This window comes from Saccharomyces mikatae (assembly GCF_947241705.1).
Source record: "Saccharomyces mikatae IFO 1815 strain IFO1815 genome assembly, chromosome: 15".
NCBI lineage: Eukaryota > Fungi > Ascomycota > Saccharomycetes > Saccharomycetales > Saccharomycetaceae > Saccharomyces > Saccharomyces mikatae.
In genome coordinates this window covers 75,674-88,328 of record NC_079270.1, presented here as the reverse complement: position 1 = coordinate 88,328, position 12,655 = coordinate 75,674, and the positions used below count along the sequence as shown (strand labels likewise).

Below are 12,655 nucleotides of genomic sequence, written 5' to 3'. Positions count from 1 at the left end.
TTAGGCGTTTGCTTTTCCAAAGGGTGGATACTTTTATGTCCATGTACTAATGTTTACATTTATATTTTCGTCCCGTTGTAAGGTTTTCAAGAAGAAAATCATTTGTTTAAATATTAATCAAAAAAAAATCTATGAACTTCCTACTTTCTATAAACTAACATGGCAACGTTCTCTAGAGACACATCAGCCTCTACATACTTTATCAGCTCGGCGTTGAACCCCGTAAACGTTTCTTTCACATATGCCAATCTACCCTCGTCAATTACACGTCTAGCCATCAATCCAACGGTTTCTCTTTCTTTAATAGTTATTGTGTACGGATCGCTTCCTTTAAACGATTCCACAATGTTTACTGTATCCATAATATCGGTGCCCGGTTTCATTCCGCAAGTAGCCCAAGAACAGAGTTTAGTCAGGACGTGGAAAAATGTTTCATACGTTAAGATGGAAGCACCGACTTTATACTTCTCAAGAAGGTACGTAATGTAACTGCGATTGACATAGTCATTGTAATCGCAAACATGCCTGCAGCACATTGCAATGCAAATTGCCTTTAGTTTGGAACTGGATTTCTCATGGTTATCGCCATGTAAAATCGAACTATTTTTAATACACCGTAAGGTTAGATCCGTAGCAACTCCACAAAGGTGTTTTGAAATACAAACATACTGCGTCTTATCCTCAGGTGTCGATTTCAAAACGGAATCTAGCTTCAAGTCTCGGATGTCTATCTTCATCCTGTTGATGATGGGACAATTAATAGTCCCGGAATTAGAATGTGACTTTATTTCTAAAAAGTCATCTTTTATTTTTTTATCGAATTTCATCCTATTGGCTGCTCTATCAACCAATACAAACTCGTTGAGATTCGATTCCAAATGCTCGTCTGACGAATGGGTCAATTGGGTTAAAACGTACAAACTGATATAACGCGAGAACTCTGCTCTGCCACATCCAAACTCAATGAAACTCAAACTCTCCGGCCTCTCCAGTGCACCAACAGCAACTAAGTTCTCGATCAGCGAGGACTGCTGAACAGCGTGTTTGACGTTCGAAAGTAGTTGAGGGAATCGTTTTGAAGACATAAGTTCATTATTCAGCTGCCTCAAAGGTAACTCACCCATGGACTCTCCCTCAAAAACTTTATACAATAATTCAATAGACTGAGTCAAATGATTGGCCGTAAGATCTGTTTTGACAAATGACGACACCACTTCCTTCCTCCCGTTATAACCTGGTTCGTAGAATGATTTGCCATCATTCAAATGGCTTAGTTTGGTCTTATTGCATTTTTTCAAATGCTTATTCAATTGATCTGCCCAAACTGTATGGTTCACATCCAGTGGGCAGGGAATTCTTTCCCTTCCCTTTACTGCTTCACTGCCATTCCTATTATGTATTTCAGAACCAGTGGCCTTTTTCACCAAGTTCAAGTGTTCGGAGCAATATAAGTTCTGAGAACTTCTAGTCATCCCACATCTTCTTTTCTTTTTTTCCATGAAATATTCACACTGCAACCTTTCTGAAGGTTTCGCCTTCTTGACAACCGGCCCAGTATTATCTTGCAGCATTTTTTCTTGAATGGTGAACTTGAACTACGCTCAGCGAAGCTTTCATTACACTTCCGTACTTTTATTTAATGATATTTTACATAATGTTTGATAAACTGAGTATTATCTTTTTTTTCACTATTACTCGAATCGCCTGCGATGAGCTAAGAAAAAAAGTAAAAAAGAATAAAACGCAAGGTGTGATCCTATACGGTCCAAGCAATTGCCCTAGTATGCAAGTAAACAATGCCATTGACATATCTAACTATATTCATTAGTGACTAAGTAAGAAAGCCTCTACTTCTTCTTTTTTCGGGCTTTCGGTAGATCTGAGGTTATAGGTTATTTCCTATGTACAATAGTCGCTATTCTTCGTTTTATCACTATTCTCCATTTTTTTCCTTTACATAACTAAGTACGGCAAAAGATGACACATGTGCCTCTCTCGGCTCTCCCCGGCCAAATGGACTCATCATCTACGATACGGCTCCATTAATCCGTAGATGCTTTGCCCATTCGGCCGTAGCCGTTCTAAAGCCGCCGTGCCTTACCCCCATGCTCCCCTAATGATCCCGGGAAGTTCCGATTTTTCTTCTTTGTTTTGTGGGATTCAAGGTTGGCAAGGTCCGATTTTGGTTTTAAGGAACTGCGGAAGCCATCCAAAGTTTTTGGAGATATATCATACAAAGCGTGCGTATATATATAAATATATATATATAAATATAAAGATTTATTGATAGAGAGGGTGTGTGTTACATGATCCTTCTCCTCATTCTTTTTCCTTGTATATATATTCTTCCCTTTTGTCTAAGGCTTCCAGTCAAAGATAATAGAGAATATAGTATTAAAACCTACTACAAAAGTTTAACATCATATTATAAAAGCCATAGTAACATGCCTCACTCAGTTACGCCATCCATCGAACAAGATTCCTTAAAAATTGCCATTCTAGGTGCTGCTGGTGGTATCGGACAGTCCTTATCACTGCTTTTAAAGGCTCAGTTGCAATATCAGTTGAGGGAAAGTAACCGCACGGTTACCCACATCCACCTGGCACTCTACGATGTCAACCAAGAAGCTATTAACGGTGTCACCGCCGACCTGTCTCACATAGACACGCCTATTTCTGTCTCAAGTCACTCCCCCGCTGGCGGTATTGAAAATTGTTTGAATAATGCTTCCATTGTTGTTATTCCTGCAGGCGTTCCAAGAAAGCCAGGTATGACACGTGATGATTTATTCAACGTGAATGCTGGTATCATCAGCCAGCTAGGTGATTCTATTGCACAGTGCTGCGATCTTTCCAAGGTGTTTGTCCTTGTGATTTCGAACCCGGTTAACTCTTTAGTGCCTGTGATGGTTTCTAATATTCTTAAGAATCATCCTCAATCTAGGAATTCTGGCATCGAAAGAAGAATCATGGGCGTCACTAAGCTGGACATAGTAAGAGCTTCCACTTTCCTGCGGGAAATAAACATTGAGTCGGGACTAACTCCTCGTGTTAATTCCATGCCCGACGTTCCTGTAATCGGCGGGCATTCCGGTGAGACTATTATTCCTTTATTTTCTCAGTCAAATTTTCTATCAAGATTAAATGAGGATCAATTGAAATACTTAATACACAGAGTACAATACGGTGGTGATGAAGTCGTCAAGGCCAAGAATGGCAAGGGTAGTGCTACATTATCGATGGCTCACGCCGGTTACAAGTGCGTCGTTCAATTCGTGTCTTTGTTATTGGGCAACACCGACCAAATTCACGGAACATACTACATACCATTGAAAGACGCAAATAACTTCCCTATTGCTCCTGGTGCAGATCAACTACTGCCTTTGGTTGGCGATGCTGCCTACTTTGCCGTGCCCTTAACGATTACTACAAAGGGTGTTTCTTATGTGGACTATGATATCGTTAATAGAATGAACGACATGGAACGTAACGAAATGTTGCCAGTTTGCGTTTCTCAGTTAAAGAAGAATATTGACAAGGGTTGGGAGTTCGTTGCATCAAGATCTGCCTCAACTTAACGAAAGCTTTAGGAGAAAGCGTACGTTTACAGCAAAATGATAATATTCTCGTTCAGTCATAGGAAGGCAGAAAATAAGTGGCAAAATAACACATACATACATACATACATATATATATATAAGTGATCCATGAAAGTAGCCTATCACTTTGAATCAAAATAATAACATTCTTACATATTGCATTATGAGTTTCTTTTTTCAAAAGCGGTAACGCTCCGGATTGGGATGCTTGTTCACTCACCACTGGATCAAGTTTGCAATCAGATAGCGCTACCTTGTGTCCTTGCTTCTACCCACATGGCAGCAATAGAATCATTGCACAACTTTTTACACTTACTTGAAAAGAAGGCAGTTGAGATTTGCGACATAATACTTCAAAATTAGCCCTTTTTTCTTGTTGCTCTCGAAATTGTAGCACTTTACAACTATACATTACGTATCCTTTTATATGATCGATAATTTAACATGTTATGAAAGATTTATTGTATATTTAAAGAAAAATTTAAAAATAATATTAAATTTATTAATTAAACGAATTAGATTAAATGTAACCGATTCTGTTAGCAATGTCCAAAGCATCGTAGTCAGCAGTCAATCTAACGTAAGCCTTCTTGGTACCGTTTGGTCTAACCAAAGTGTTAACGTTCAATACATCAACTTCGTATAATTCCTTGACGGCCTTTTTGATTTGGTATTTGTTAGCTTTCATGGAAACTTGGAAAACCAAAATGTTACCATCTTCGACCTTCTTCATAGCAGTTTCAGAAGTGATTGGTTGCTCAATGACCTTGTATGAGTCCAATCTGTTGTAGTGTGGAACAGCCTTGGAAGCATATTTTGGAGCTCTTGCCAACTTCAAGGTCTTTGGTAGTCTGAAGGTAGCAGAAGTTCTGACCTTCAAAGCCTTCTTACCATTAGTACCCTTAACGACAGCTTTCTTAGCGGCAGTAGCCTTAGCTATTTAAAAAAGTAAACTCATAGAGAATGAATTTGTTTATGTTAGTAAATTGTTGTTTCCTTGGTAATTGAGTAGAGCACATGACATAAAGAAAGAATAGCGTAAAATAAAAAAGACAATGATTACTTTCTTTTACAATCTGAACAAAAAGAACGACTGTTATATTAGGTTCGCTAATGGCCGGTGGAAACACAAATATAACTTTTACAACTTCAACACATTAATCAAGTTGCTTGCGAATAAAGTAGCTATTTTTAAAAAGTTATAGTGTCCCTCCCATTGGTTCAGGGTTTTGATGTATTTTTCTAAATTTGAGATAGATGTATTCATATCTCATCATATCCATTGTACTAGTTTCCGTTGTCTTCTTTTCATTTCTTTTCTGCCATTTATATCGGAATTCACATACCAGATGGAGCCATTTTGTCTTATTGATCTTCTTTGTTTGAGTTTATTGGAGACAAGAGAAAAGCCTATGAAATACATATGAAATTGCTTTAAAATAATGTCTGAAAGATAATATCTAAAAGATTGTGTGCATACGAATGAGATTGCTTTGCAATGCACCCAACGCTGTGTGAGGAGACCAACATGGAAAGAAGTTTCCGCATTGCGTCTAGAAAGAAACAACGAGCAGGTGGTGTAATCGTGCAGTTTTGCCCGGCAGAGCCAAAGGAGTTGCTGGGCCGAGACTGACACTACTATCTGCCAAAGTGCTAAATTCTTTGGCGCGCTCCTGTCTAAGCTTTTCTCTCTTTTTGTCTTTGTGCGGCAAAGAAAAAAAAAAAAAGAAAAGCGATATCGCAAAGCATCCGTACATATTGTATTATCACCCAAACATTTTCATCAAATATCTATTGCTAAATACGGAAGCCGTTAGATTAGAACCAACAAGGTTGCTGTATCGGTGATACCAGATAAGAAACTTAAAGAATACGGAGACAAGAATACGTAACGATAAGGTTCACTTAGGGGTTGTTAGGCTGCTTAGTATATGTTTACTGGATGATACTGCGTAACAGTTTAAAGAAGCTTTAACAATAAAAGATTCTTGTAAGGAGGGATTAATGATCTTACCAGATCAGATCGTATTGACAAGTTTCGTATAGTTTGAGTGACGGCATCTGCTCACGTAAAGATCTTTCAATTACACATCGCGGTTAATACTTGTGTCCGTGACCTAAGCGTTTATAAAGAGGTGTTCATTCTTCATTTTGCTAACGCAGTAAATACATTAATGAGGAAACTAGAAAATCAACAAAAAAAAAAACTACATACTTGTTGCTTTTAATACGAAAATACAATGCTTAAAGCAAAACAAGTTCCCGGGACTACCCCCAATAGAATGACGAAATTAGAGGATGAGCACTATTTTATCGATGATATCGTATCAATAAAAAATTGCCAAAAGAGTAAGATGTTTGTTAAGGAAGGAAAAAGAATAGGCCCTGGGTCGTTCGGCACTGTAACACAGTCGTATCTGTCAAACAACAGCATTGAATGGCTGGGACCGTATGCTATAAAAAGAGTGGTTATATCTCCCAAAGCACAGTCCCTGGAACTGGAGATCTTGCAGAATATCAAACATCCAAATCTCGTCACTTTAGAGTTTTTCTTCGAAAGCCGGTGTGCTACCAAGGATGGTGAATACTTATACCAGAAAAATTTTGTTATGGAGTATATTCCTCAAACATTGAGTTCCGAAATTCGTGAATACTTCGATAATGGCTCCAAGGTTCCTACAAAACATATTAAGTTGTACACGTTTCAAATACTTCGAGGACTTCTGACTTTACATTCCATGAACATATGCCATGGCGATCTCAAACCTACTAATATACTAATCATACCAAGTAGGGGTATTGCTAAAATATGTGATTTTGGCTCAGCACAGCGACTAAAGGATAACGGAGAACTGAAGACATATTTTTGCTCGAGATTTTACAGAGCACCTGAACTTCTTCTGAATTTGAAAGATTACTCTACGCAAATAGATATATGGTCACTTGGTTGCATAATAGGCGAAATGATAAAAGGACAACCTCTTTTCAAAGGTGATAACGCCAACTCACAATTGGAGGAGATAGCCAAACTATTAGGTCGACTTCCTAAAAGTTCTGTGGACAAATCTCAACAATTACAGAATACCCTGCATGACCAAAAATTTAAGAAGTTTATGCATTGGTTCCCATACATGGAGTTTTTTGACGTGGAGTTCTTGCTGAAAGTGTTGGTCTACGACACCTCTGAAAGATGGGATGCTAAACGATTGATGGCTCACGAATTTTTTGACGCGTTAAGACATGAAACTTATTTTTTACCAAGAGGTTCGAATATGCCAGTGCACTTACCTGAACTCTTTAATTTTAGTGCATTGGAGAAAAGGGGTCTTGGTCAGTACTATAGTTCAATTGTACCGCCTTTAGATTAGCCACTGGTTCTCAACTCATTCCTGCATTTTCTCATTATCATACATTCTCACCTCGTCATACTACTCGCATTTTCATCAGTCTCCCTTTAATAAAACAGTACAGTGTTTTGAAATATGCACACTTCTATAGTGATCTTTTAGTGTCGAAGAAGTGTTTATATATATATTTTATATATACGTTTTTTATCTAAGTCAATTCGCATTTTTTCCACCTCGAAATGCTTAGCTATACCAAGCGTAATTTAACCTACAGTGTCAAAGAATATGAATATTCGTCTTCAACATTTTGGGCAATCCATAAAACAACGCAACTCAATAATATGCATACGTTTCCTAGCACATTGTTTACTCCCATTCCCAAAGTGGGATAAGTATTGTAATCTTTAACCAAAAACTTGATGATCAATACGACAATAGAGCCTGATAACCCACCAGCTAATAAGGCAAAGCCAAAAAACAATATAGTTCGAGCTTGCCATGCCATGCTTGAATCTAAGTCACTGACACCGCTACCGAAAGCACCACCATCTGATGATAAAGCTCCTTGCAGTAACCTATTCTTTTCAATAGAATTCACAATCAGCGTCCCAAGCGTGCTACAAAGAAATGGAATCCAGTCGATGAACGTTACATGAACTTCTGATGCATTAGAATATCTGGAAAAAAGCACTGCGTCTAAAAATACCCAAAACCCGAGAGCATAAAGGGCACCTGAAAGATAGACACCGCCTTTCCTTATACCACGAAAGGTGGGAATTTTGAAAGGAAAACGAAACAAGTTAACATGATCATCCGTGTCCATAATGATAAAGTTTTTTAATTGATCTTATAAACTCGAATACAAAAAGTTATGTCTTTTCATCAATTTGCTTATGCATTTGTCATCTTTATAAAAGGGGCGTTGCAGATAATTGATTTCTCATTCAAACAGTTTAGCAGGGTAACAAATTATGAGTGTATGAAGTCCTCAAACTAACCATTACAAGCTTTTCATAAATCATAACAAGTAAATAGTCAACAATACGATAAGATTAGCAATTTTTATCTCTTCAACAATCGATATTATATATATATATATATATATGTTTACCCCTTTGGGTTCTCTATTAGCGAATGTCAGTATTATATAAGTTCCTAAATAGGAAATGCATAAGTCAAAAAGTAAAATACAGATTAGTAGAAACAAGTGTCGAACATGCTGCCATCCCATTTAAAGGAAAGAGAGAGTTGAAGAAAAAGTTAACAACTTTAAATACACTTCTTCTTTGTTGAAACCTCGTAATCGCGAAGTAGTTCTCCGAACAGGTGCTTAGACTAAACATTAAATCGCTAAAATCAAGTGCATAAATGTGAAACGCCCTAAATCGTGGACTTATGCTTCTATCACTTGCATTCATTCATCTTTATCATTTGTAATCAATCGTAGCGGCTATATCTACTAGGAAGACTTGCAACGGATTTGTTTGAAGGGCCGACTCTCACATTAATAGTTTTGGAACGATCATTGAATCTCTTGTTTCTTTTTGGTAAAAAACTAGAGATGACTGATTTGGCTCCACTTTCTGCAGCTTCGTTAAGTGTCGCTGGGGGATCTATTCTTTTAATCCAATAGCTGGCCAAGAACCAACCTACAACGGCCAGCAAAAGTAAAACACCTAGAATCCCAAACCACCACGCAAGACTAGATTTTTCTCCTGGAACTTTAACGTTCATACCGAATAGACCAGTGATAACATTCAATGGAACTAACATCGTACCTATCATAGTTACCTTACCTAACATTTCCGTAACTTTGTTATTCGAATTAAATGACTCTACTTGCAGTTGTGCCAAATAGTTCGTATGAGATCTAGAAAAAATCTTCTCATACGCCAACAAGTTTTGAAACATAGTCAACAAATGATCTTGAATATCACCCAAGTATAAAGCAATATCTCCCCTTGGTTGCGATGTGGTGGGCACATAGCTATTTGACAAGGTCGCATAACTATTGTCATTGGTACGATTAGCATTATCCTGCCTTGCTTGTAAATTCGCAATATTGATTTGTGATGTTAACGCTGGCCCAATACCATTAGCTTCATCTTGGCATCTTTTGGCAAACATTTTGATAACATCGGCCTTACCACTTAGAAGCCTCATCAACGTCATTGTTTTACGTCTGCTTTCACCAATCCTTTGTAGCATGGCTGCAAAATCCATGTCACGGGCCATGAATACGGAATCTTCAATCGAGTCAGCTTCATATTCAATGGATTGAATAACAGGAGCGAAACTATCTGTGATATCATCAATTAAAGCATAACATAACCAATCTGAGTTGACATTGACATAATCACGCAATTGCCTTACACGTCTCCTCACATTAGCACAATGAGATATTGGGCCAAAATGAAAGGTTAAGACACCTGACCTGCACACCACAATGTAAACATTGATAGGTTCCAAAAAATCCTCCGATTCTTTATCATTTTCAAATGTGTGAAAACACACAAAATAATATGACTTGAAAAGTTCCACTTTTTCACGAGTTTCTTGCATTCTTATATCCTCTGCTGTTAATGGATGGATGCCAAATGCTTTTGCTATGCAACGCATTTCATCATCAGTTGGACAGCTGCAATCCAACCACCATGTTGGTTCCCCTCCTCTGAATAATTCATAAAACGTCTGGCCCTCGGTCACTAAGGAAGGGATATCACTTGCATGTACGGTTTCATCAGATTCCGAACAAAAAAATGAAAACCTATTGGGAATTTGAAAATCTGTATTTTGGTATGAGTAATATTCCGGATCGTGTGCAGGGATGTGTTCATTTTCTTCTCCTTCCACCTTGTTCTTACCAAAAGAAACACCAGGACGTAAATTAGGCTTAACTTCTTCATGCTCCTCTTTCTTCTTCCCATGCACGTCTATTTCATTACCACTGTCACTCTTTTCACCGGTTTGTGAAACTCTTGGGGTGTATTTCAAGGCCGCAGAAGACCCCGAAGTGGAAGTAGAGCTGGTGAATCCAATATCCTGGGTGACATTACCAAATTTCTGTTCATTTGGTGCTTGAAGATTAGCCAAGAATTGACTCTTCTCCGCGTTTGCAAATTGTGAATATTCCTCTAGTTCATCAAAATCTATACCGTTAACCCTTGTATGCAGTTGAGGAGGCATAGGGAAACAAACATCTTCCTCCGTTTCTTGTGAATCTCTTGAAGCCTGTGATACGTCGCTATCAAAAGAAGCTCTAGTGTTCATCCGTACAGGTTTCCTTTCTAATGTATCATCTTCTGTATCAGATTTTTGAGATGCGCTTTTCGTCAGTAAAACGGCAGGGTTAATTGATGAGTGCGTAGAAGTTGTGGAATAAGTTCTTCTCTTAGGTTTGCACTGCTTAGGATGTACATCAGATTTGGACTCATGCGGCACTTCAAGAATTGGATTGACCAGTGAAGGTTTACGAACTTTCGTGATAGGGCTTGCCGAAGAAGATGAACTCAACTTGGGTTTGTTGCCTGAGGACACGGTAGAAGGTGACATTGTATAGTCTCTCTTTACACCCACATCATTTAATGAGGGCTGAGTGTTACTCTGCACATAAAGTTGCCTCTGGTGTGGCATGGAATGGGCTAGTCTCGAAGGCCTCGCATTAGAAGTTAAAATAGCAGAGGCTCTCAATTGATGGTGAGCAACCGATTCATCCAAATCTGAGCCATCGTCTTCAAAATTCATGCGTTTCCTTGCGGGTACGCTCCCTGTTTCTACACTTGTACCGTATTTGGTTACGTTCTTCTGCTCATTTGGAGTAGGAAATTTAGAGCGCTTAGCAATTTCCTCTTGCTTCAATGCGGGAGCTTGGTGACGGACTGGTAATGAGTCTGGATGCTGTCTATGGTCATATAATCCTGTATGATCCTCTGTTTTCATGGAAACCATGGTGTTAGCTAGCGAGTTTGACCGTGATAAATTAGGCGATGACTCCGATGAACTAGATGACGAAGACATAGTAAAGTGTTCTTACGCTTTCTAGCAATATTTGATGACCTTTGAAAAGAAGTAGCTGTATTCTTTTGTTGAAGTTCTGTTCAACTAGCAGTACACTTTCATATAGAAATATTTTGTTTACTACCTTTATCTTGTCAGGATGATACTTTTCTTTCCTACAAAATGGAAATGAACTAATCAGGATGCACTTCTCTGGTATTGATTTTCTATTGAAGGTAGGCTTGAACACCAAATATTTTACTGTTTAGTTAGTTTTGCCCAAGAGAAAGAACGTGTTCATTGGATTGGAAGACTCGTTATCATGTATAACTAATTCGATGGTTCATGTTCTAAAGAAAAATTTCACTTCAGATATCGCTTTTGTATCTCAAAGCGGACGGGCTGTGAAAAAACGTGCTTGCGATATTTGCATTTAAAGTAAAATAAAAAAAGGAGGGGCAGCAATATCAAGGGTCATCAAGTTGTGTCCACTGAGGCAGGGAACCGAACAGATGGCGAAAAGAGCGCAACAAATTTCCTTTGTATGTTCGCATTAAATTATTTCTTTGTCTGATGATGGGCCCATTAAAGAAGCTTCGTGAATTCCCTTTGTTTTATTACAAATTCAATCACATCGCTTATTGATAAATGTGTTATGTAACTTTCAGTGCAGAAGACCCTCCTTGTGCCCTAAAGGGAAACATTGTATATTTTATAGATTCATCCATACAGGGGTTACAGATAGGAGGGTGCATACTAAAGCGGAAATATTAGTTCAGAACTTTCCCTCTCAGAAAGAAAAGAAGGAACACGTCAACAATACACGGAACAGTAAGTGACACACCGTCGAACAACTACAGCTTGCTTAAAATCGAAATACATAAGAAATTGCACCTTTGGAGTAAAGCCCACCCAGCATAACCTTTACATACGTAGTATTCTTCAACAAAAGCTCAAACTATGCATGTTATAACCCTAATGAATAAGAAAGTTCAAGTTTATCTTCCTTATAGCTAAAGTTCGAAAACAGAGGAAAGGCGTGATCATGATAATTTGATTTTCTTGTTTTCAACCAGTATATAAGAACTATTTTGATTCGGTTTCAATCACTCCTAATTTTGTAAATCTGTTGTGCTCTCTTCGTCTTCTCCCTGTGATGAGCTTGGCGGAACAGGAGGAGGAGAGTCCAAACATTTGAAACCTTGAATCAACGGAACATGTTCTTCTCCTAAGTGATCGTGTTGAAAATATCGGTAACAGGCTTGCTCTATTGGAAATTGTAATTTGTTTATTCTATTTTCTCGAAAAACTTTCGCTTTCTTGTGAATTCGTTTGGTAACTTTATTAAGGTTGAACCTCAAGTTCCAAATGGAGTTGGCCAGTTCTGCTCTTTGCAGAACCTTATATTGGACGTCCTCGTGTATTTCCATATTGTTGTTCATTTTCTACAGTTGTTATTCATCTACTACAGTTATTAATGCTAGTTCTTCATCCAAACTAGGAGTGGCAAAAGGGATGCTTAAAAGCTCGGCGGCAAAAGTGGCTCGGGCATTAATTTACCCTATTGGACCTGGCAGTATATATACAATGTTCGATAAGTTCGGCAAAGGTTCAAAACATAAAGGATTCGAAGGCAAATGCTTATGTATAATGCTGTTGCTTTTTTGTGGAAACTCGTGAAGTGATATTTTCTTCAGTTTTAGCAAATTCATA

General features: G+C 38.2%; 7 protein-coding genes across 7 annotated transcripts; 2 read left to right on the top strand and 5 right to left on the bottom strand.

The window, feature by feature from the left end:
• Positions 1-140: 140 nt before the first annotated feature.
• Positions 141-1,571, bottom strand: TRM13 (tRNA:m4X modification enzyme; the record flags this gene model as incomplete). Its single annotated transcript, XM_056225510.1, has 1 exon — positions 141-1,571. The coding sequence occupies one exon, from the start codon at positions 1,569-1,571 to the stop codon at positions 141-143; it is 1,431 nt and encodes a 476-aa protein (XP_056079321.1).
• An 873-nt stretch (positions 1,572-2,444) lies between these two features.
• MDH2 (malate dehydrogenase MDH2) lies at positions 2,445-3,578 on the top strand (the record flags this gene model as incomplete). Its single annotated transcript, XM_056225509.1, has 1 exon — positions 2,445-3,578. One exon carries the CDS (start codon positions 2,445-2,447, stop codon positions 3,576-3,578), a length of 1,134 nt encoding a protein of 377 aa, XP_056079320.1.
• Positions 3,579-4,119: 541 nt separating this feature from the next.
• On the bottom strand, positions 4,120-4,958 carry RPL25 (60S ribosomal protein uL23; the record flags this gene model as incomplete). The annotated part of the gene is made up of 2 exons (XM_056225507.1): positions 4,120-4,535; positions 4,946-4,958. 2 exons carry the CDS (start codon positions 4,956-4,958, stop codon positions 4,120-4,122), a joined length of 429 nt encoding a protein of 142 aa, XP_056079319.1.
• An 881-nt stretch (positions 4,959-5,839) lies between these two features.
• YGK3 (serine/threonine protein kinase YGK3) lies at positions 5,840-6,967 on the top strand (the record flags this gene model as incomplete). Its single annotated transcript, XM_056225506.1, has 1 exon — positions 5,840-6,967. One exon carries the CDS (start codon positions 5,840-5,842, stop codon positions 6,965-6,967), a length of 1,128 nt encoding a protein of 375 aa, XP_056079318.1.
• A 247-nt stretch (positions 6,968-7,214) lies between these two features.
• On the bottom strand, positions 7,215-7,769 carry VPS68 (Vps68p; the record flags this gene model as incomplete). Its single annotated transcript, XM_056225505.1, has 1 exon — positions 7,215-7,769. One exon carries the CDS (start codon positions 7,767-7,769, stop codon positions 7,215-7,217), a length of 555 nt encoding a protein of 184 aa, XP_056079317.1.
• A 614-nt stretch (positions 7,770-8,383) lies between these two features.
• Positions 8,384-10,963, bottom strand: ALR1 (Mg(2+) transporter ALR1; the record flags this gene model as incomplete). The annotated part of the gene is made up of 1 exon (XM_056225504.1): positions 8,384-10,963. One exon carries the CDS (start codon positions 10,961-10,963, stop codon positions 8,384-8,386), a length of 2,580 nt encoding a protein of 859 aa, XP_056079316.1.
• A 1,091-nt stretch (positions 10,964-12,054) lies between these two features.
• Positions 12,055-12,384, bottom strand: SMKI15G0330 (uncharacterized protein; the record flags this gene model as incomplete). Its single annotated transcript, XM_056225503.1, has 1 exon — positions 12,055-12,384. The coding sequence occupies one exon, from the start codon at positions 12,382-12,384 to the stop codon at positions 12,055-12,057; it is 330 nt and encodes a 109-aa protein (XP_056079315.1).
• Between the last annotated feature and the right edge of the window lie 271 nt (positions 12,385-12,655).